The sequence below is a fragment of the Halichoerus grypus genome, chromosome 14 (genome assembly GCF_964656455.1).
Source record: "Halichoerus grypus chromosome 14, mHalGry1.hap1.1, whole genome shotgun sequence".
NCBI lineage: Eukaryota > Metazoa > Chordata > Mammalia > Carnivora > Phocidae > Halichoerus > Halichoerus grypus.
In genome coordinates, this window is record NC_135725.1 from 85774742 (window position 1) to 85798683 (window position 23942).

The 23942-nt window shown below is 45.0% G+C and overlaps 1 protein-coding gene and 1 long non-coding RNA gene across 10 annotated transcripts in view; one reads left to right on the top strand and one right to left on the bottom strand.

Annotated features, from left to right (window-relative positions):
- RALGPS1 (Ral GEF with PH domain and SH3 binding motif 1) overlaps positions 1-23942 on the top strand; it is a 275163-nt gene that overhangs the window by 110976 nt on the left and 140245 nt on the right. For all 9 annotated transcript variants that reach the window (XM_078061794.1, XM_078061792.1, XM_078061793.1 and 6 more), the window contains one exon: positions 11645-11771. In XM_078061794.1, the coding sequence (XP_077917920.1) occupies positions 11645-11771 (127 nt within the window). The remainder of the gene's footprint in view (positions 1-11644; positions 11772-23942) is intronic.
- LOC144379999 (uncharacterized) lies at positions 18945-19786 on the bottom strand. The gene is made up of 2 exons (XR_013443643.1): positions 19630-19786; positions 18945-19184 (listed from the first exon to the last, which is right to left on the bottom strand). It is a non-coding gene; the product is annotated as an uncharacterized LOC144379999 (long non-coding RNA).

Here is a 23942-nt window from a genome sequence, read left to right on the forward strand (position 1 = left end):
ATATTTACCAAATGCTTCCTCCATGCCAGACCTTGAGGCTACGGTCAAGGGCCCCGTCTTTATGGGCTTTTGTGTTGTTCAGGGGAGACAGACACATTATTGAGGGAGGGTAAACACGTGTCCTGTCTTGCTGGTATAAGAAGTGATGGATAAACGTTTGTTGAGTGTGTGAAGCAGTGAGCGAAGAACTGTCCTATGGGAATGGGAGTGACACAGGAGACCAAGACAGGAGGGTGTGAGAGAGGAGGACTGGGGTCTGCTGGAGCGTGGGGCATCCCGGAAGGCCTTTCTGAGAAGGAAGACTGCACTAGGTTGAGGCCCGAGTGACGTGGGGAGCCGGCTGTGCCAGGATGAGGGTACAGGCAATGCAGAGACCCACAGTGGGAAGAAACTTGGTGCCATCGAGAAACTCAGAGCCAGTGTGGCAGGGGCACTGGGGGCCAGGAGGAAATTGATGCAAGATGCCGTGGATGGGCAGCGGGCCCATTGTGAAGGGCTTACAGCCCAGGACAGGAGTTAGGTTCTGTTTCAAGTGCACGGAGCCGGACATGATCTGGCTTACAGCTGCTTTTCATTTTTTGTTTTTTAAATTACTGTTGCTACTGTGTGGAAAACAAACTGGGCAGGGAGTGCAGGGGGCCAAGATGGGAAATGGGGCCTGGTCAGGAGGTCAGACAGCATCCGGTGAGGTGGTGTTGGTTGGGATGGGGAGGTGGCAGTACACAGGAGAGGAAGAGACTGATAGGGGAGGCATTCTGAAGGCAGACCTGGCCGATTTGTGTGGTGGGATGTCGGAGAGGAGGAAAAGAAAGGAACGAAGAGGATTTCTAGGTTTGGGGCCTGAGCAACTAGGATGATGGTGAAGCCTTTTCTCTGGTCACGGTGGTCCCAGGAGGAGGCTGACTTACTCATGAGTGACCTGGGGGTATGGAATTCCTGGAGTTTGGGTGAGTCACTCTTTACAGTAATTATAGTCATGTGCTACACACACACACACACACACGCACGCACACGCGCTCTGCTGGCTGTCTGCATGTTCCTATCATGATTTGCTCTTTCCTACTGAATTGATCCAGGCAGTTTGACTCATCTGCAGCAGCAAGGGGAAATCCTAGCCAGTGGGCCAGGTGGCCTGGTCTGCAGGGTGGGGACCTGGAAACGGAACCTCTCCAGACACCTGGGGACACAGGGTCATCAAGCTCCGCAGTTTGGAGAACAGCCACTTTGCAAAGGTCCTGAGAAGGCAGATGTGTGGCATTCACATATTTCGGACTTTCGAGTCTTTTATTCAGGCAGTGCCTCTGCTCCCCGTGTCTGATGTAGTGCCCCAGGGGCCCTCCTCTGATGTTGTAGAGAGGGTGGTGGTAGGCATGGGCTGTCTCTTTCAGGTTTTCCTGAGCCTTGGCTCAGTTGGGAGGCAAGATGGGTGAGGGGGTGAGGAGTTGAAGGACAGAGGAAACCAACGTTTGCGTCTCCAATTACTCATTCCCCTGTCCTTCCTCATAGCCGTGCCTGCACTGCTTCTCAGAAGGTCCCAGTCATGAACTCTGCTGACATTGTCACCCTCACCTTCCTTTCATTGCCACAACATTAGATACTTCATCACACCCGTCTTGAAAAATCTTCTTCCCTTGGCTTAGTCCTCTTCTGGCTGTTCTGACAACTGGCTCCTCCCTGACCGCTTTTGTTCCTCTCACCCACTGGATATAAGTGTTCTGTGAGGCTCTGACCCCAATTCTCGCCCTCCCATCTGCTTCCTATCCCTTGGGGACCCGACGGCACGGAGAGCTTCACCATCGCTTCAGAGCCCAGTGGAGGCAGTCTCTGCAGCTCACGCTCAGCCTCCTTCTGCAGCCCTAGACCCTTGTTCCCACGCCTGCTCCGCACAGCCCTCTGCTTGCATGTTCCTTTGACAGCTCACACTTGGCACGTCTGAAATCAAGCTTTGGTTTCCAGGAAGTGATCGTGAGTGCCAGAAGACTCTCTTAGCAGATTGTGTTTTGGACTTTGAGGCAATATGGTAGACAGAGCTGACGGGGAATAAGCCCCTCCCTCCTGATTGCCTGCTCCAAACACACAAACACAAATAAATGCTGGATAAAATACAACCAAATTAAAAACCAAGATGCAAAGCTGAACCAGAAGCCAAGAAAGGGAAGTCACCATGTGCTGGAAATAAAGCATGCTCTCAGAGTCAGCACCGTGAGCACAGTTGAGAAGAAGCCACTGTGTATTGGCTTTGTGGCTGCTCTAGGGTTTTCCTGAGTGCATGGGAGGAAGGTCCAGGTCGCAGGCCCCGTGCACATGGGGGGCTGGAACTCAGCTACCCATAGGAACCCAAGAACCTTCAAGTGTCACCCATCAGAACATCTCTGTCCAGCCTGGGGGAGCCCCATGAAAGCATGAGTAAAAGAAGTCACCTTTGGGGAACTGTCACCCCAGCCTGTACTTCAGGCAGCTATGGGGTCTGAGTACGCAAGACCTGAATCGGTGTGGCGACCCCAGGCCAAGCACTGAGGGGCAGTGTCCCATGGAGATTAAGAACATAGGCTCTTGAATCAGATACCTGGGCTTAGCCTCGGACCTGCCTCTATGGTAAGGATTAAATGAGTAAATATATGAAAAAATGTTGAGCACTGTGTCTGGCACGTCGGGAAGTGTGTTGGGTGAGTATTAGCTGCAGCTGGTATTGTTGTTAGCGTTATTTTTGACTGTTCTCGAGTGAGCCAGGCCTGGTTATCTCTGACCTGAGGTCATCACCATCTTTGGGCTGCTCTCCTTGCTCCTGGTCTCCCGGGCCCTTCCTCACACCATTGCTGAAGTGATCGCCCCGAAGAGCTCCAGTGTCTTCACTTGGTTTTTCATACTCCTTGCTTGGTTGGGGGCTCTTCGCCCACCACTCTTCCAAAGTGGGAAGTTCTGATACAATCCTTTTGATGCCGTTCTTTTTAACCTGCCATTTGAACATTCGCTCATCATCCCAGTTTTATAATAATGCATATAATGTCAGCCAATTTTTAACCATCATTTGGATTTCTAACCCCGGACTCCAGCAATCCCTGAGAGTCAGGGGAGATGCAGAGCTGGGATAAGAGGATTGGTATGTCTTGATGGGTGTTTTTGGGGGAAACTTAGATTTGAGAGTGTGGTGCTTAGTGAATGCTCACAGGTAGTGAACATACTGCAGAGCATAGGGGACACAGTAGAGACATTTTGGCAACGGCAGCAAATACCGAAAGGTTTCATACCTACTTCACACCTACTTCCTGACCTCAAAAAACAAACCATAACCTTTCCGCTGTGCCAGTGGAGCGTCTGCCGCCGCCAGGGACATAGCCCCTCAGTGGCCCAAGCCGTGTGCGCGGGAGATGCAAGGGCTAGCCAGAGGGGTTCCCTGTCCACACATGGCCACAATCGACTCATTCTTTACCCCTTTGATTAGTATTTGCTGTTCATGCTTAGCTGTTGTGATTGGTGCCCTGTTTGCAAGTCGAGTGGATGTATCAGAAGAGTAGAACGAGTAGCCAAAATGGTCATCATATGTCTGTGGTTTCCAAATGGCAACGCTAAAAACATACTTTGCCAAGTGGCAAGTTTCCATCTCCCTACAACCTTTCCAGTCTTTTTAAAATTATTATTAATTTTTTTATTTGAGTGTAGTGGCCACACAATGTCGCGTTAGTTTCGGGTGTACAACACGGTGACTCACGAGTTTATACATTCTGCTGTGCTCACAGGTGTAGCCGCCATCCGTCACCACACACGCTGTCACAGTATCACTGACTATATTCCTCCCGCTGGGCCTTTTACTCCCGTGACTTACTCATTCCCCAACTGGACTCTTGTATCTCCCGCCCGCTTCACCCATTTTGCCCATCCCCCCAAACCCCTTTGCCTCTGGCAACCATTAATTTGTTCTCTGGATTTACAGGATTCTGCTTTTTGTTTCTTAAATGTTTCTTCATTTGGTTTCTGAGTCAAATCATATGGCACTTGTCTGTCTCAGTCTGACTTATTTCACTTGGCATAACACCCTGTAGGTCCACCCATGATGTCGCCGATGGCACAACCCCATCCTTTTTTATGGCTGTATAATAGTCCATTGTATACAAATACCTCATTGTCCTTATCCATTTGTCTGTTGATGGGCTTTTAGGTTGCTTTCGTATCTTGGCTATTGTGAATAATGCCGCACAGTAGACATAGGAGTGCACTACCTTTCCAGTCTTGTCCAAAGCAACATTTCTGCCAAACTGCTGCTCCCTTGAGCATCCCTGTGGTTCCTACCTCCAGGCCACTATTCGTGCTTTTTCTTTTTTGGCCTTGAGGGCCTCTCCAGCCCTGTCTTTACTGGTTGAAATCCTTAGAGACTTGTTTCTCTAACTACCTCTTCCTGAAGGTCCTTCTCCCCATAATGGAGTCTGTTCTCTGCAGAGCCCTCTCATATTGTTTCTTACCCTTCCTGTCTTAGCTAGCCTTTTTCATTTTTCAACCAGGTTGGACAAATGGGGACACACATTTGATGCCTGACTCCTCACCTGCTCAGACCAACTCTGGAGACAGGATGGGCCCTTGGCAAGCTTCCATTTGGGGACACGTCTCAACCTTCTGGCTCTACTTTGGTAGCTTTGTGAGAATGTCTCCCTGGGTTACTATGAGCAGAATTTTTAAAATTTAGCAAAATTATTGGAAACACATGGTAAAAATTGTCCTATAAGATTATACATTATGTATGTATGCATGCGAATGTATGTATATATGTGTGTGTGCATGTAAACTGTTAAAGGATAATGTTTTTAAAAGGTGAACTCATGACTCATATAGATATAAAATGAAAACTTGTCAAAGATTTTATTTAAGCCCTTAATTAGTGAGAGAACCAGTAAAATATTACAACTAGTAAGATATTATCAGAAGATAATCCAGAGTACTATACTTTCATAGTTACATAAGGAATGCCAAAATAATTTTTTTAAAGATTTTATTTATTTATTTGAGGGAGAGAGAGAGCGCACAAGCAGGGGGAGTGGCAGGCAGAGGGAGAGGGAGAAGCAGACTCCCTGCCGAGCAGGGAGCCCAGTACGGGACTTGATCCCAGGACCCTGAGATCATGACCTGAGCCGAAGGCAGATGCTTAACCGACTGAGCCACCCAGGCACTCCGGAATGCCAAAATAATTTTTTAAATGGCTACGAAACTCATATTCCCAGGGTGATAATCAGTGGCATTTCTTGAAACATAATTTGCCTTTCTGTGGACATGACTACATTTTCCACAAGTTAACTTCTATCTCTACAGAGTTTCAGAAGGCCCTAGTCAAAGACAAATAGGGACAGACAGCTATCCCAGACACCTAGGAAGTTTCCAAGTCACAAGGTTCCCTTATCTTACTTACGACAGGCTCCATTGCAAGTAGTTTACGTTAGATACACGACTTTGTAGCTTATTTATTTTTCAGAAACTGATAGTTTGTATCAAAAGAGGTAAAAATGACTTCTTCTAAGTGCCCTTTACTCCTCACTCATTCCACACTCAGTCTGCTCAATCCATTGGTCCATAGATTGTCCACAGCACTAAAAATTCTTTCCATACCAGCAGTAGACACTGGAATTGAAATAGAATTTTGAGCCAGTTTTAACATATTTGGAGCAACAGGCTCTTTGTTGAAAAGCATTTCCACGTATCAAGAAATGTTATTCTGTTGGAAAGCATTTCCACGTATCAAGAAAAGTTATTCTCTCAAGGCGAGGGAACAAGATACCAATGTCCTCATAAAGAGGATCTGGAGGGACTTTTTCTTTTTCCCTCCATGGAGACAGCTTCCAGATTTGAGCTATTTACCAGATGAGGGAAGTTTTCATTATTAGTCCAATACAAGTGCCACATGTAGGTTCTCAGAGTGTGTGTGATAAGGGAAATTTCCAAAAGCAACCTATTTGACCAAGATTTGTGATCTTCCTGGCTTTTGACCCCGTGGTTTATGAGTCCCATTTATCCCATGCAGCTGACACTTGGTATCATGAAAATTATGTAATATCAGTATCCTGCGGCTTGATTTTTACTTTGTAATTTTAGTGTACTTTGCATCAGTGGTCACAGACCCTTTCTCAATCCTAATGTTCTATATTTTTGCTTTTTGCCCTGTTTGTAGAGAGGGTTTACCTGGTTTGTTGATATAAAAAGTAGTTCTCGGGTCTAGTTATCGTTTCTATAGGTTTGACATTTAGTTTTGTTTTGGAACATATCAATTTCTAATTTTATCTACTAATCGATTTCCCTTACTTACCCCCCACCCATTTTTCTAGCTTCTTGAGTTGAATGTTTAGTTCATTTATAATCTTATTTGTTTAATTTGAAAAGAGTTTAAAACCATGCATTTTCCTCTCAGTACAGTTTTGGCCTCATCCCATAGCTTAACGTATGGTTTCTCATTGTGGTTTGTAAATCGTCCATAATCCTGGCTTTTATTTTTTTTCTTTTACGCAAGAGTTATTGGAGTTTTCAAAATTTTCCAAGGATTTGGATTTTTAAGTTATCATTGTTAGTTTTTCCACTCTTTTATTCAACAAATACGTAGGCAATGTACTCTCTGTGTCAGGAACCATACCAGATTGAGGAAATAGTGGCGGGAACACAACCAGCATGGTTGCTGCCTTCGTGGAATTCCCTGTTTGCTGAGGGACACACATGTAATTGCACAATTAACCCCAGTCATTATAAATATTGTGGAGGAAATCTCAGGGAGTCTCACGGCTTCAGCTTTGCCAGAAGTGAAGTTTCCTGTTGTATTGAGTGAACTCTTCCTTGATCTTATCTTGTTCTCTTTTTTTTTAAGATTTTATTAATTTGAGAAAGAGAGTGAGAGAGAGAGCGCGCACAAGCAAGGGGAGCAGCAGAGGGAGAGGGAGAAGCAGGCTCTCTGCTGAGCAGGGAGCCCACTGCAGGGCTCGATCCAAGGACCCTGGGATCGTGACCTGTGCCAAAAGCAGACACCCGACCGACTGAACCACCCAGGCGCCCCTTGATCTTATTTTCTTACCTCTTTTCCTGAGCATAAATGCTTTCAGTATCTGTTTGACTCGTGCAGGCAAGTAATTTATTTTCTTGTGTGTAGTTTTGATGGCTCCTTCCTGAGGCTTCCATTAAGGTCTGAAATCTCAAGGACCTTCAGTTTGTGTGAGTTTATGGCTCTAGTTGTAATAAAAGTTTAAAACATGCATGAATAAATGCTGTTATTTTTTGAATAAATGAACCCTATATTTAAAAAATTGTCTTAAAAGAATTTTTTCAACATAATACATGCACATTAATTTTAAAAATCACTAAGTACAGAAAGGCTTAGTGAAACAACTAAGACTCATTGATCCATCCTCCATACCCGTTCCCCAGAAGCAACCACTTCCAGTTCTTTAGTGGTTTCTTCTGGTAGTTTCTGTCACATTTCCACCCATGTGCTTTTGCTACAATTTCTTGAGCCATTCACTTTAGATAATAGTTGGTGACTTCTTTGTATGATGGATGTTGGTTTAGTTTTCCTGAACTACCTTTTCTCTTTCTTCAAAAACCCTCATGTTACTGGGGCACCTGGGTGGCTCCGTCGGTTAAGCATCTGACTCTTGATCGCAGCTCAGATCCATCTCAGGGTCGTGAGTTCAGGCCCTGTGTTGGGCTCCACACTGGACATGGAGCCTACTTAAAATAACAAAACAAAACACTCAATGTTACTATAGTTAAATCACTTTTGTTAAAGGAGTATTCAGTGTTTTAGTTAGTAGAAATGTGTAAATATAGTTCTCTGTATAGGCAAGTAGTAAACTATGAATAACATGTCCTTCCCGGAATACCTTTTTGTTTCCCTGGAATTTCTAATTCCCTTAAAAAAATTCTTACTGTAACTACCATCTATCTACCAGATAAAATACATAATGTTACATAATATAGTATTATAGTGGTATATAATTATAGTATAATATTATAGTATAGTATATATATTATTGTACTATAGTATATCTAATTTATAATAGTGAAATATATAATGCTATTTGATATATGTATACTATCTGGTAGATAGATGGTATATCTGGTAGATACATACACACATACATATATATATAAAATATTATTATGAATATTTTACCAGATTTTTATATAATACAGTTGACTCTTGAACAACATGGATTTGAACTGCGTGTGTCCACTTACACACAGAATTTTTTCGATAAATACAGTACAATGCTATTTATGTATTTTCTCTTCCTTATGATTTTCTTAATAACATTTTCTTTTCTCTAGCTTTATTGTAAGAATATAGTATATGATACATATAACATACAAAATATGTGTTAATTGACTGTTTATATTGTCTGTATTCTGGTCAACAATAGGATGTTAGTAGTTAAGTTTTGGGGAAGTCAAAAGTTATATGTGGATTTTTGACTGTAGGTGGTCAGCTCCCTAACCCCTGCATTGTTCAAACTCAACTATATATATATATATATATATATATATACACACACACACACACATATATATGTATATATGTATAATAAATATATAATTTTTAGATTATTTTATTATATATAATAAACATGTGTTTTATAGTACGTTATGAGACTTTTACATAATTTATAAAATCTTAAAATTATTTTATTTTAATTTAATTTTTTATTGTGTATAATAAATAGATCCATTTCCTCCCCAGACAAACGTGCTATCCTATCAGGTTTTCTACTGAGACTTCTCTTTCTCTGGAGACATCTCTTCCAGGGCTGATACTATGTGAACCAGTCATTCTGAAGGCCTGTTGTTCATCTGTCATCCCAGAGCCTCCATTTACTACTTCTGGATTGGATCCACTGTTTCCTATATCCCATATCTTCCTGTACTTGGTTTATTCCTTTATTTTGTTAGAGGAAGTTCTCAAGTAGTTTTCAAATACATCTATGGGAAATAAATGTTCTGAGTCTTCTGGCATCCTATGCATTACTCCTCAGAAATCTGATGCCATCCTGAATTTCATTTGTGGGCACAGAATGGAACAGATGAGTGAAGTTAACCAGATCCAGCCCTTCTGGGTGTGTATGTGAATGTGTGTGGTTGGCGGGGGTGGTGAGGGGTGGTGAGGGGGTTGGTAGGAAGTATGTGTGTAGAGGCAAGGTTAACAGAGGGAGGTATGACCTGGAGGAGCCTGGTTTTAAATTTAGGAAGCACACAAATGTGGCTGCCTTTGGTTGTCTCACTCTGCTAAAGAACCCCGATTATTGGTTTGAAGTCAATGTACAGGGTGATTTTCAGGAACAACCTCATATTGGCCTGGTCATATCCATCTGTGCATATCCAGGACACAGATGACAGGCTGATCACCTCTGGGGTACCATGCATAGAGGCACTTGACAGGCTAGGCAGGGAGGCTGGACATGGTGGGGGACATGGGCAGTCCCCCCGCTGGGTCCAGAGACCAGTGGTGGAAGCATTGGATGGCAGCATGGCTCAGCTGTAGTGTGTGAGGATAACAGGAATTTGTTTCCTGCATAAACATGGGTGATTGCCAAAGAATTCAGTGGGGTTCTAGGTTGCATTTAGTAAAGAAATGGCCTCCCGGCCAACAGAGTCAGGAGTCTGCTCAGCTTTACAATGGGGCAGTTCACAGCTAGAATATCTGGTTCTGATCTGGGTGTATGTTGTTCTGTAATGAATTTCTCACCCTTGAATGTTCATTTCAAATGCTCCTTTCTATGTAGAGCTTTCCTTGACGCTTCCCTTGCCCATAATTTATTTATTTGTCTGGATTCTTATTCTCTATTTGCTTACCGCGTTGCTATAATATACGTCCCTCTCCTCTATTGAGTCACATTCCCCAAGGATTCTCAGACAGGTCACTTCATCTCTGTGATGTCGAACCTGCTGTTCTGGCTCTGTCTTTGTCACTGGGCTTTGTAAAGATCAGATGAGGTGTACATTATGGTGTACAAAAAGCAAATGGGAGATCGTGTTATTTCCTGTGCATTTGTTCATGTGATACTGAGTAGCAGCTTCAGATTCACAAGCCAGTTAAGAAGCCGTTGTCCCTAGCATCTGTGTAGCATCTCTACTTTCATATGTCCTGAATTTCTCAGTGGGGTAAAAAAAGCTTGCTATTTATTCTCCAACTTCCTCAGCACTGGGACTTTTTTTTCAGCTAATTCTTTTGCCTTCTTCCCTGAAGTCCTTAAGCTGTCACTGCTTAGCTGGGCTGTCGTACGGCTGCATCCTCTTGACTCTGGAGGCCAAGGATCAAGGAAGTGGGCAGGGCCTGCCCAGAGCAGTTTGGGCTCTCTGATGCACCAGGCGTGGCCTGAGTTTGGGATTTGCAGACCCAGGTCCTAGGAACTGCACTGTATTTGTACTAAACCCAAAGGGGTTACTTGAGTACAAAAGGTCTGCTTCCCCTGGTGCTGGACAGTGACCGTTCCACTTCTCCGTGCTGCATGACGGGGCAATTGAACACTGGCCTACTGAGTCTGATGGATGTGGCAGGGCCGCAGGCCCACATCCTTGCACCGACCATCAGGGGCCCAAAACCAAGCTTGACCAGAGATGCCCCGTATGTCCTGCTGGGCTCAGCCATTGATCTCAAATCCTGGAGGCACTGGGTTCTGAAAGCTAAACTTGGGGGAGCTCCCAACATCAGCCACATGCTGTGCCAAGGCCAGCCCTCTCTGAGTGACCCTCCCCCAAATCCTCTTGTGAAACCAGGTCTCCCAGCCTAGACTCCTTTCCTCAAAGCCATTTTATTTAAGGAGCCTTCTCGCCACTGGGTCTTAGCTTGGGACTTGCAGGACAACCACAACATGAGTCTGGAAAACCAGGAGTTCAGATTTCTATTTCTTCCTTCCAAGAAGGCTCCTTATGCACAATGACCATCCCTTCCCTGGTGACCAAGCTTTTCATACTGGAGATCTCAGTCATAAAGGATCTTTATGTACCTGTGGCTGTGGGTGCGTGCTCATCCTGTCCTTGCTTAACTAAATCACCCCGAGGATGACTGCATTTGGAAAAGAAGCTTGGCTTCTTTGGATTAAAATACTGTACCCAGTATAAATATGACACAGCCATCAACTGCAGGGAATCTGGGATAGCCTAGATGGGAGAGGCAGCCTGGCTGTGGGCACAACACACACAAGTGGACCGTGTCAAATTTCCTGGGGCCTTCAGCAGTGGAGAAGATGTTGAGGAAAGAGCAAGAAGCCATGGACCCAGGGAGAGACCTGATGTAGTGGTGCAGAAACTCTGGGGGCCCTTGCATCTGGAATGGGCCTCACTCTGTGAGCCCCCTGCTGTTGCAGGGTCCGTGCACCCATGGAGGTAGGTGTGCAGGGTGTCGTGGCATCATTTCGAATTGTGGACTAGGTAGCTTTGGAGGATATCTTCCAAGTGTGAGATTCTGTGAAAAATGACAAAATCGAGGCCGTGAAACTTCATCTCTGCATGTAACAGCCTCTTAAAATCTTCAGTTGTACCCAGGACGTGGTACATTGCAGATGTGTCATTTAGGACGTTTCCCTCAGTCTTTGTGCACAGTTATTAGCCTTTTTTTTCTTTTTTTTAAGTTTCTTCTGGTTTATTTCTCTTCTCTCTCATACTCTATGTTTTCTTGTCGCTTCAGCTTTTGAATCGAAAAGACAAGACCACTTTTGAGAAATTGGACTACCTGATGTCTAAAGAAGATAATTACAAGCGGACCCGGGAATATATCCGAAGCCTGAAGATGGTTCCCAGTATTCCCTATCTAGGTAGGAGTCTGAATTGGCTTATTATTTATTAAGAAACCTGCTCAGTGCCAAATGAGATGTTTTTACAGTTTCTAGTTGAGAAATTTCCAGAAGCAGCATGGGCCATGGATAAAGAGGTAATTGGTTAGTTCCTCAGATTGGAGCAGGCCTTCGATACTTCCCAAGGATGGGAACCTTGCTGAGCGCCTTGAAACAAGGGATATTGTGCTTCTTATATAAGTAACCTGTGAATCACAAGCCTCCCCAGCCTACAGCTTAGAAGGGTCACAAGGTTCATCCACATCCTCTTTAACTAGGGGAACTCAGGGCCAAACTTCTCTGTTCTGGATCTCTGGGCATTATTAACGTATTTTATAAGATTTGTACCAACAAAATTGTAATGATTATTGATTTTTCTGATTAGAAAATAATGTATGTTCATTGTAAGGGATTAGGGGAAGAAAATCAATATCATTTGTCTCACGTAGATATAATCAGTGTTTTGCATCATATCCTTTCATTTGTTTGGGTGCATATAAAAATCCATGTTTATAGTGAACATTTATTGTTATTACCTGCATTTCTATACTATGTCTCAATCCCATTGCATGGGATTTGCCAAACTTGAATTTGCTAACATTGACATTTAGGTTGATTCTACATTTTTGTTATTAAAATGTTGCAGTGAGCATCCTTATTGCAAAAACCTCTTGCATATAGTTATGATTGTTACCTTACAATAAATTCTTAGAAGTGTGATTATTGGGGCAAAACATATGCAGATTTTTGCTTTTTTATGTATGTTTTCAAAACGCTCTCCATAGAGGCTGTAGCAACTTACATTTTCGTTGCAAGGGGTTAAAATGATCTATTTTTCCCATGTGAACAAATACTGTGTATTTTTGTCTGTGGGTTTTTTTCTTTTCCTTTCTCTCTCTCATTTTTTTTTCTTTGCCAGTTTGATAGGTGAAAAATAACTTCTTGTAGTTTGGGTTTCATGGTAATGCTAATTTTATGAAAAATATTTCTGTCTTTTATGACCTAAAAATAACACTAATAATAAGGAAAATTAAGATTTTATAGAAGTGGCTCCCTAATATTTTCAGAGATCTAGTGTTAATTTCTTGGAGGTACATTTTTGACAACTTACAAATATCTTCCATGAACATTGTTTTCTGATTCCTTTTTTTTTTTGAGAGAGAGAGAGAGAACACGAGTGGGGGGGTAGGGCAGAGGAAGAGGGAGAATCTTAAGGAGGTTCCATGCCCAGCGTGGAACCCAACGTGGGGCTCAGTCCCATGAACCTGAGATCATGACCTGAGCCAAAATCAAGAGTCGGACGCTTACCTGACTGCGCCACCCAGGCCGCCCCTGTTTTCAAATTCTTTTAAAGTCATTTTGGGAAATTTAATTTTCAGAGAAAATTGTCCACTTGACCCAAGTTTGCAGAATTATTTGCATGGAGTTCTTTTCCTCATTTAGTTTTCTTTGACCATAGTTTTATATAATATTCTCCTATAAATTTTAGCCTCCTATGTATGGATGTTTGTATTTGCTTTGCATTCCTGATAGTTTGCATTTTTGTTTTCTCTTTCTTTTTTTCATTTGCTTTGTCAGAGATATGTCTGTTGGTCTTCCCAGAGAATTAGACTTTGTATTTATCAGTCACGTTGTCCTTCTGCTTTCTGGTTTGCTATATTCAGTCATCCTAAGATCTGCTTTTTGTCTCCACATTTTAGCACCTCTGAAGTTAGGATGCATCTTTCAATTGATGGCAAACAAAGCATTGTGACATTAATTGGAAGCGATTTTTCGTAGTTATACATAAGATAACAGTGTGTTTTAGAATGATGTCCTATATTTGATAAAATATGGACTTTCTGCTTTTGTCTTTTATAGTTCATCTCTCCCGTTTTCCTTACAATTGTTTTGTTATTTCTGTTAACTACTTTGGTTGTATTATTGGCTCATTTGTATAAATACTACCCTCTCCACTTTAATTTGGAAAACAGTTAAGGGCATACATTTTGCTCTGATGGCTGCTACATGTTTTGTGATACAGTGTTCTCAGTGATATTCTTTTTTTTTTTTTTAAGATTTTATTTATTTATTTGACAGAGAGAGACACACAGCGAGAGAGGGAACACAAGCAGGGGGAGTGGGAGAGGGAGAAGCAGGCTTCCCGCTGCGCAGAGAGCCCGATGCGGGGCTCTATCCCAGGACCCTAGGATCATGACCTGAGCCGAAGGTGGTCGCTTAACGACTGAGCCACCCAGGCGCCCTCTCAGTGATATTCTTTAAATGTTCTGTGATTATAGTTTCAGTTTTTCTTTTATCCACATAATAGTTAAGGTAGTGGTTTTTTTAATTTTTAAGGGCTTGAATTTTCTTCTTGTTTTCAAATGGCTTTATGAAGATAGAATTTACGTCCCATCCATTTAGAGTGTCCAGTTCGGTGGTTTTCAGTCTATTCACAGAGTTGTGCAGCCATCAACACAATTTTGCAACATTTTCATCATCCCAAAGACAAACTCCGCACCCGTTAGCGGTCACTCCCTTTTCCTTCTGGCCAGCTCTCTTCTGCTCTCGCCCCCAGCCCTCGGGAACCGCCAGTCTAGTTTCTGTCTCCATAGATTTGCTTATTCTGGACATTTCATAGAAATTTAATTGCACAGTATGTGGTCTTTTATGACTGGCTCTTTCCCCTTTACTATCATGTGTCCAAGGTTCATCCATGTTGGAGCATAATCGCTCCATTCCTTTGCATTGTCAGATGACATTCCATTGTGTGGAAACCCCACGTTTTATTTATTTATTTGATGGACATTTGAATTGTTTCACTTTTTGGCTCTCACGCATCACAGTGCTACGAACAGCTTTGGTTTTTAAAAACAGTCTTCTCTCTAATTTTTTTACATGGGTTTAGGATATGTGGCATATATGCTTTCTAGGTTTAAAAAAAAGTTTAACATTTGTTTTGTGGTTTAAAATAAGATCATTTTTTGTAAATGTTTCATGGGTGCTGGAAAAGAAGGTGAGATCTCTGAAATTACTCTTACAATTGCATTAGAATATTTAAATGATTAATTTGTGATAACTTAGTCTGTCAAGGACAGAAATATATGTTGGACTCCCCTTGCATTTCTGATAGCTTCTGCCTTACATTATTTAGTCTATAGAAGTTTATAACAATTGTATGGGGCGCCTGGGTGGTTCAGTCGTTAAGCATCTGCCTTCGGCTCAGGTCATGATCCCAGGGTCCTGGGATCGAGCCCCTCATCGGGCTCCCTGATTGGCAGGGTCCTGCTTCTCCCTCTCCCACTCCCCCAGCTTGTGTTCCCTCTCTCGCTGTCTCTCTCTCTCTGTCAAATAAATAAATAAAATCTTAAAAAAAAAAAGAAGTTTATAACAATTGTAAATTTATGGTGAAGTGTCCCATACAAAATGATCTTGATTCTGTTTGTTAATTGCGTTTACTTCTTTGTCTGATATTACTTCTGTGAAATCTGTTTTATTTCTCATTTACATTCATTTTATAAACCTTTGACTATATTTTGGGTTTGAATATTTTAGATTGCTTTAAGTGTGATCCTTGAAAACTGCAATTAGTTGGACCCAGTATGAGAGATCTTGCCTTTTAGTAGGGGAGTACTCTTCCACACACTTTTAGCCTTGTGCCATATTATTATTGCACATACTTTTAGCCTTGTGCCATATTATTGAATCGAACATCATTCTATGCTTTCTTTTTTATGCTTTCTTATTCTTTCCTTGTTCTTCTCTATGGCTTCTACAGTGTCTTTCTACTTGACATGCAGATCACTACCTCAGATTACAGTGGGAGGGCATGTTGATACGCACAGCTCACAAACCCATTCCCACTCTCCCCGAGGCTGATCAACTGAGGGATGAAATTAGATAGTATTAGGGCGAGGGTTGCCTACTGCAGGCCCAGTGGTTCAACTAGCAGAGGTGCTCCCAGATTGTTAGGGATGACCTCTTCTCTGTTCCTAAGAATGAACATGAGAGCTGCCGTTTATTGTCTGCTTTCTCTATGCCTGGCACTTTGCTAGGCATTGTAATGCATTATCTCAATGGATACTCACAATGGCCCAGTGAATAAGCAGGCACTGAGAGGTTGCCTAGGGTCACATAACTAGAGAGTGGCAGAGCCAGACTTGGCCCCCATGGTCTGGCCATAAGCCCTAGGCTCTTGGCACTGCGGTCTCCTGATGCCCCACCTCCACTGTGCGTGTCATTATTTTCCTATTCCTCCCTTGCAGTTGGCACCTGTGTGTTCTCTGCCATTTATAACTTGTGGGTGGCCTCCATCAGACACTATATGAAATGGGATGAATTGTGTTGACTCTTTCTTGTGACATTCTCTGTTCTTGGACCTCAGGGCGGTGATGTGTTGGGCTTCTGAGGGCAAAACGGACCAATACTGTCTCCCCTTTCTGAACCCTGTCCCTTGTAATCAGACCACGTGTCTGAGTCATCTCCTCAGGCCACTGGCCAGAGGGCCCTCGTCCATCACCCGTTGGCTCTCGTGGTCTGCACTTGCAGTGGACACATAGCCTGGGCCAGCCCCGAGTTTCTAGAGCCGTGGCCCTCCTTGTCCTTGATGGCCTCATCTCAGCAGCCTCTTCCTGGAATTAGGTAGTGGAGAGACTCTGTTTCGGCCTCGGTGTGGCTCAGCGCTCCTGCTTCTTACCTCTAAGAGCCCCGCTTAGCTGCCCTGCTCTGTGCTTGCAGCCTGATGGCGATTTCCGTCCCCCCTCAGCCAGTCGGGCTGCATTTCTTCTTTTTTTTTTTTTTTAAGATTTTTTTATTTATCTATTTGACAGAGAGAGAGATAGTGAGAGCAGGATCACAAGCAGGGGGAGTGGGAGAGGGAGAAGCAGGCTTCCCGCCGAGCAGGGAGCCCGATGCGGGGCTCGATCCCAGGACCCCGGGATCATGACCTGAGCCGAAAGCAGACACTTAACGACTGAGCCACCCAGGCGCCCCTCGGGCTGCATTTCTCACACTCATACAAAACAACTCTTGACATACCCCAGCAAGAGGGAGAGAACAGGAGGTAATGCCAGCATGCTTTCTGTTCTCAGGACTGTCTGAGGGTTTACCATGGGGGGTGCCACAGTTTCGTTAAAAAGAAGGAAGCAAGATCCCATGCTGAGGCTTAGTGGGCCCATCGTCCTGAGGGCAGCTGGAGCCCTACCTGCCCATCTGATCACCATGGACAGACCCTCCCCACATCCAGGTTGCGGTTTCAGTACTGCTTCCTCCGGGAAACCCAACCTGTCCCAGGGCTGGATTTGTTTATCGAAGGAGGAATAGTTACATAATTCCTGGAAAGTACAATATAGGAAAAAATGTCTGAAACCGTTTCTTTTTCCCTTGGCAAAGTCCTCACTGTAGGTCTTTCCCTCAAGGAGAAGGAGTTATTCTCTGGGAGAGACTTCAGGTCAGTTCCTGATATTTCCTGCTGCTTTGCTGCCTCTGTTGCTAGAGACCTTGGATGCTGCTCCAGCAGATACTTGCCTCTAATGGCAAGAATGGGGTTTATTTTTGTAACGATTCTCTTAAGTTTATCTGTGAAAGGTTTTATGCTAACTGGTTTCCTGGGACTGTTCAGGACTTTTCACTTGTGTGTGCCTCACTCCCCATAGAGGTGCCCTCACATAGCACTAGCCGGTGTTAATAACCGTGTACGTGTGTCATCCAGCTCCTTTGCATGCAAATTTTAGGGCCAGTTGGCCGCACTTTGGCGCACTGTTTCTCGTGAAACATAATTTAAAAAACACTGAGGGAAAAACTTACTTCATTTTAAAAATAAGACTGTCTGAAAAAGTTTCTTCCCAGTTACTTCAAAGCGTAAGAATAGCAGTGGGAAATAGGTCAATTATTTGCAGCTTAAATTGATCTGATGGTAACTCCTTGTTCATACCCAATTCAGATTGCAGTGATAATAAAAGCGGGCAAGAGCTGTAAAGAATGGTTCCACCATTTATTTCTAAACAGCTTTATTGACTTAGAGGGTGTTTGGTTTTCACTACCTATAATTCCCTCCAGGAAATAGCTACATAAAATTAAGAATGTAATGGATTTTAAAAGGTTTAGAGCTGATTCTAAAAGTAACCATAGGCAGTATGGAAAATCATGATCTCTCAAGGAACAAAAATAAGGCATTCTGACAGTTCTGAATCGTAAGAAAACATTTAGACATTCTTGGTAAATTTACCCAGACTTTTGATGTATGAAGGAAATTTCTAGAACCTAAGGCATTCTTTCAGACAAGCAAACCCTGCCATAGATAAAGTAAGCCTTTATTTTCAACTATGGACTCTGAGGTTTAAAATAAAGGCAAGTTGTTTCTGAGTATAGAACAAACAGACCTAAAAGGACTTTCAAAAAAGAAGTGTTTATGCCGATGCCCAAAAGCCCCCAGAACAGCAAGGTGAGTGAGGGGCTCACACTCTGAGCCTGAGGGCAGCATGTGCCAGCCCTCTGCAAGATGGTGTGTTCTCAGAGCCTGCCATCGAATGATGGGTGGGCATTCTTGTTAGGTGATGGGCGAGACAGACACCCTTTCTGCTCTGGTGGAGCTCACAGCCCAGATCTGATCACTAGCAGCGAACAAGAAACTAAAAGTAAGCTGAGCATTATGAAGGGAAAGGCAAAGGAGCAGATAAAGGGGCCCTGACCCAGTCTGGGGGACCAGGGAGGGTTTTCTGGAGCAAAGCCCTGAAGGATGAATAAGCTGGGTGAAGAGGTGGGAGGTGAGCATGCCAGACAAAGACAACAGCTTGTGCAAGAGCCCCGAAGTAGGGAAAAACATGTTTGTTGGAAAAACTGGCTGGAGAGTAGAGGACGAGGGGGAGGGTATTGTGAGAAGCAGCTGGAGTGGAAGGGAGGGGTGAGATCGCCTGGGGCCCAGACACTGTGAGTGGGGAATTTAGGCCCCGATTCCCCCTAAGAGCAGTGGGGAGCCATGGAGGGCTTGAAGCAAGGGCATGGCCAGATTGGACTTGCATTTAACACATGCTGCCTTGTCTGCAGCATGTGAGTAGCTTCAAGGAGATCAGGCTGGAGGAGGGAAGACCAGGTTGGGGACCATGCAGAAGCCCATGCTGCATCACTGTAGTTCAGAAATGGCTAGAGGGGGAGGGAAAGAAAGCCTTTTAAACACGGTTCATTTTATTTTATCTTTTTATTTTTATTTTTGAGAGAGAGAGCATGTGCCTGTGCAAGGAGGGGGAGGAAGGGCAGAGGGATATCTTAAGCAGACTCTGTGCTGAGCATGGAGCCTGATGTGGGGCTCGATCCCAGGACCCTGAGATCGTGCGTGACCTGAGCCAAAATCAAGAGCTGGACGCTTAACCGACTGAGCCACCGAGGCGCCCCCAGAAACAGTTCACTTTAGAGCAGAGCCTTGGAAAGACATAAAACAGTTGTCAGTGAGCACATTCCTTACACCTGATGGAGACAAATGGCATTTCTCTGTGCTTTGACTTTGAGAATCAACATGTGCATTTGCGCTGTGGCCTACTTCTAGCAGAGGTGAAAGGGCAAGCCCAGTGTTCTCTCCATCTACCCACAGAAGGCAGGTGGGATTGGACTGTCTAATGCTAGTAGCACTTCTGCTCCCAGAACATGGATCAGAGTGGCCACCACCACCCCAGGATCAAGTCCACTGGCTCACAGTTTGGGGTGACCACATTGTTATCCAGCTGTCCCCAGGTTCGCCAGCATTAAGGGCAATCCTTTCCTTTAATGCCCAACTGAAAAATTTCCATTCTACATGCAGGAAATCCAGACTTTTTTGTTTTTAGTTCTCCATCCCACGTGTTTCTAAGGATCCCCAAGGAATACTCACTTGTTCCACAGATCCATCCTGGTGGTTGCATGGTGCCTCAGCTGGCTGTCTGGCTCCAAATCTCTGATCCCTCCTCCCAGCATCTCTGCCTTTCCTACCTAGTCCTTGTAGCTGGACCTATGTGGAGCCAGCCTCCTCCTTCCTCCCCTAGGGAAGCACAGTTTAGGATAGATCAGGGATGTCAGTGCCACAAAGAAAAGCTTAAGCTTGCATTCTGGAATGCCTGCTCCTGGAGCTCCTGGGCCATGCCCTTTCTCCTCTTTGCCTGATGGCCACATGCTTCAGGGCCGACCTGTTGCCCTCCCTTTCCTAGCCAAGCAGAGCCTTTGATCAAGTTTCCCTTTCCTCATATTGAGGCATCCATCCTCTCTGAGGCCCAGCAGGCAGGGAAAAGCTGCCCTCTGACCCATCTCAGACATGCTTCTTAGTCAACAGAAGAATCGCAAAGACAACTACCATCCCAAATGAAGGAAACCTTTTCCATTATTTTCTAGAATGGACAGCTGCATATTGTCTTAAATCTCTCCCTTCCAGAAGAGAATTTTGCCTTTACTTTTACAGTCTGAAGATTTGTTACCTTAAAATTCACATTTCTCTGGGACTTCACAGTCGTGTTCCATTTTTACAAAAAGCCAGTGGATGTTATTAAAACCCCCATTTTGTGAGTGAAAAATTTGACATATGACTTAGCCAATGTCATATGCGAGGTGGATACCAAGTGCAACTCAACATCTCTTGCTCTGGCTGGAGCTTCACCCAGCCTTAACTCACGCATCCTCCGTCTAGTGCCCCTATCTCCTTGGAGAGAAACAGTGCAGGAGGAAAGCATGTAGGGGAGACATTTGCTCTGCTGCACAGAGCTGAGCACCTTGTCACCTTTGTCCCTTCTGCGACACAGGGGGGACTTGCAATCTGCATTTCTCTGCATCAAGAAGTTGTGACTGACCCCCAAAAGGAAGTAAGAGCATAACCCACTTTGTGCAAGAGAAAGTGTGTTTTCAGATGAGAATCCGTGTACTCATCAGGATGACTGCTTTGCTTTGACCTTTCATGTCCAGATTTCTAATCAGAAGCTCGCAATAGTGATAATGACAACTCCTTGGTTATTCTCTCCCACGTGACCGGCACTGCACTGAGCACTTTATGAGAATTATCTCATTCAGTCCTCCCAATGCTCCTTCCTCTGAGGGAGGCACTATTTTTAACTTATTTCACAGCTGCAGAAGCCAAACAGGACTCATGTTAAAGGTCTCACCACTTTGCGGTGCCACTTCTAACAGTGAGCAGTGCCCAACCCGGTCTGACCCGGTGCCGGACCAGAAACCTCAGAATGTGCTGCATTTCCCTGTAAAAGGCCTTCACCCTCTGGGGAAACCCGGACAGTGGATTGAGAAGAATGTCTCTGGAGACCCTCCTGTGTGGAGTGGAGGCTTGAGATGGGGGACTGAGGGCCACCCCCCTCCCGGGTCAGCGAGCCCTAAGTAGGACAAAGGTTGGGGGTGGGGGAAGGGCTGGTGAGTTTCTCTATCCTCAGGACTAAGCGCCTTGTATGTCTCCTTGCTGATTTGAAGGGAGAGTTAGTACAATTGATACCGAGAATCTGAAAGATTCTGAGTGGTTGATAGCTTGTAAGATGGCCCTAGTGCTCTCTGAACCCCGGTATTCCTGTCCTTATGTAATCCCTTCCCCTTGAGCATGGGCAGAACATACTCACTTGTTCCTAACAAGTAGAATATGACAGAAATAATGGGACATCCATTCTGAGATCAGATTATTAAAAGACTATGCCTTCAATGTGAGGGGCTTGCTCTCTCTCTGTGTCTTGGATCTCGTCCTGTCTCTTGGATTCTGGGGGAATCCAGCTGCCTTGTGTTTGTCAATCCCCCCCTCAAGGGATTGAGGCCTGCCAGCCACGACGTGAGTTTGGAAACAGAATCCACCTCAGTGGAGTCTTCAGATAAGACCACAGCCTCAGCCCATGACTTGACTGAGAACTTGAGACTTCTTGAGCCAGGCACTCAGCTGAGATATCCTCAACTTCCTGACCCAGGGAAGCTGTAAAGTAATAATACATAAGTAAGCTACTAAGTTTGGGGGGAAATCTGTCACGTAGCAATGGACAACTAACACATCTCACAACCTTGATCACTACCCCACATTTATTACTTTGTTACCCCAACTGTAAAATGAGCACACAAAAGACTGTAAGATTGATCTCTAGGGCAGCAGGAAGTGCTAGGTCTGTCTCAGAAGCTAATTTTGAGAGGAAATCCTGTAGGACAAGAGGGGGTGGTTGCCACTCTGAGAGCTAATGAATTCTTGCAGTTCTGTAAGGAAGAAGGGTGCCTGAGAAGGGCCTGGAAAGTTACCCTCGGAAAGGCTGTAGTTCCATACTCAAGTGTATGTTGAGCTTTAGAGGGTAATGTGTGCAGACTTTCAGAGGTCCAGGAATGGCTGCTCAGGAAACTGGAAGACGTCCATTCTGTGTGGCCACCCAGAAAGCTGTGCTGGGGAGGGGCCTTCAGTACCCACTCATTCCCTTAGAAACTTTTTAGATGATAAAAGTAACACATTGTTTGTTGTAAAACTCACACTAAAAAGAAGTCTGTGAAGTAAGAAGGGAAAATCCCTTTCTTTCTTGCCTACTCCCCAGAAGCAACCACAATTAACAGTTGGTGTGTATGCGTCCAGACATTTTAATCCCCATACGCTAATGTATGTGCATGTGTGTATGTGTGTGGGGGGAAGGATGCAAATAATATTGTGCTTTTTAACCAAAATGGGGACATTTTATTCATTTTGTTTTGCACCTTACATTTTGTTCCATGTAAAGAGTCATAAATGTTGTTTGGTGGCAGCACATACAGAACTTCTTCCTCTGTCCGGTGGCTCCGTGGCACCCGTGGCAGGCACATGCGTGGTTCGCTGAGTTGGGCCTGGGCGCGTGCTGGTCCGTTCAGCTGTGTGCCGACTGACGAGCAGGCAGGTGGCTTCTGCGCTCTCCCTCCGATTGAAAGTGTGGTGGAGAACAGCTTTACCGGTGTGTCTTTACTCACCTGCGGAGTATTTCCGGAACACTGAGTGCGCGAAGAGGAATTGCTGGACGGCCTATCTGTGACTTCTCTCCGGTAGCTCCTGAGGAAGCGCCCTCTGAAAGGTGGCAGTTCCACTTGGCCGAGAGTGTGAGCGTGCCTGTCGGCTCCGCTCTCATCAGCACTAGGTCCTACTGGCCCCTTTTTATTTATGAGAAAATGTCAGGTGAAAGGTGGCATCTTGTTTTAATACACATTTCTCTACCCGCCAATCCTTTGTGCTCTTGGCAGAGAAGCTGCTTTTCTACTTCAGACACGTGCTCCCTGGGCTCTCCTGCGCCCAGGCTCAGGCAGCCAGGCCTGCAGGCCTCCCACCCAACTGCTCGGCCGCCCTCTGCTCCCTCCTCTGTGTCCTGAACAGCTACGTCTGTCCTTAATCTCTCTCCTGTGTCCCCAGCACGGCCCCACGCTGCCCTGAGCCATGAAGAAGGGCTGCCTTGCTGTTGGGTCCCGCTGGAGAGGAGGCTGACAGAAATCCGTGCCCGCACACTTGTCTGGGGCTTGGTCAGCATTCTGGGCTTCAAGGAGGCTTTGTGCTGCTTCTTATTCTTTTCCCTCTTGGAGCTGATGAGGGTGTTGGCCTCTGTCATCACATGGCTCTGGAAGGGAATTCTGATTCCATGCCTCTACATTACCCTTCCAGGCTCTGGACCACTGCCAGCTCCCTAAGGGTCAGGGCAAATGGCACATCCACCCTGCCCAAGGAGCTCTCTTCTCCTCTCGGGAGATGTCCCTCAGTCTCCAGAGGGTGCACATGCTGAAACGGGGGGAAGGAGCACCCCTTGACCAGCCCATAGAGCCAGATTTATCATGACCAGTGGTGAACAGGGGATGGGATAGCCAGATGGCCTGTCCACCTGGGAGCTGCCACATGTGGAAGTACTTCAGGAAGGCCGCACAGAGGACAGGGGTTATCTGTGTCTGGGTTCTCCTGTGTGGGCGGACCTGCCCCAGGCTGCCCCATGTCAGGAGAGACGGGGATACTTGAATGTCTCGGTGATGGTTGGTACCAAGGCATTGTATCCACAAGTGGCAGAATCCAAGATTAGGTCTGGGTCAGGCTTGCCTCTGGATCTGAGAGACACTATGTAAGGAAGCTCCAGGCCTGAAGGCATGGAGATGGCAGACGGGGACCCAGCTACCAGATGATGTGGCCTAGGGCTTGGACCAGGCAGAATTGGCACACAGGGTGACACTGGGACTGCCAAAGGGTGGGGCTGA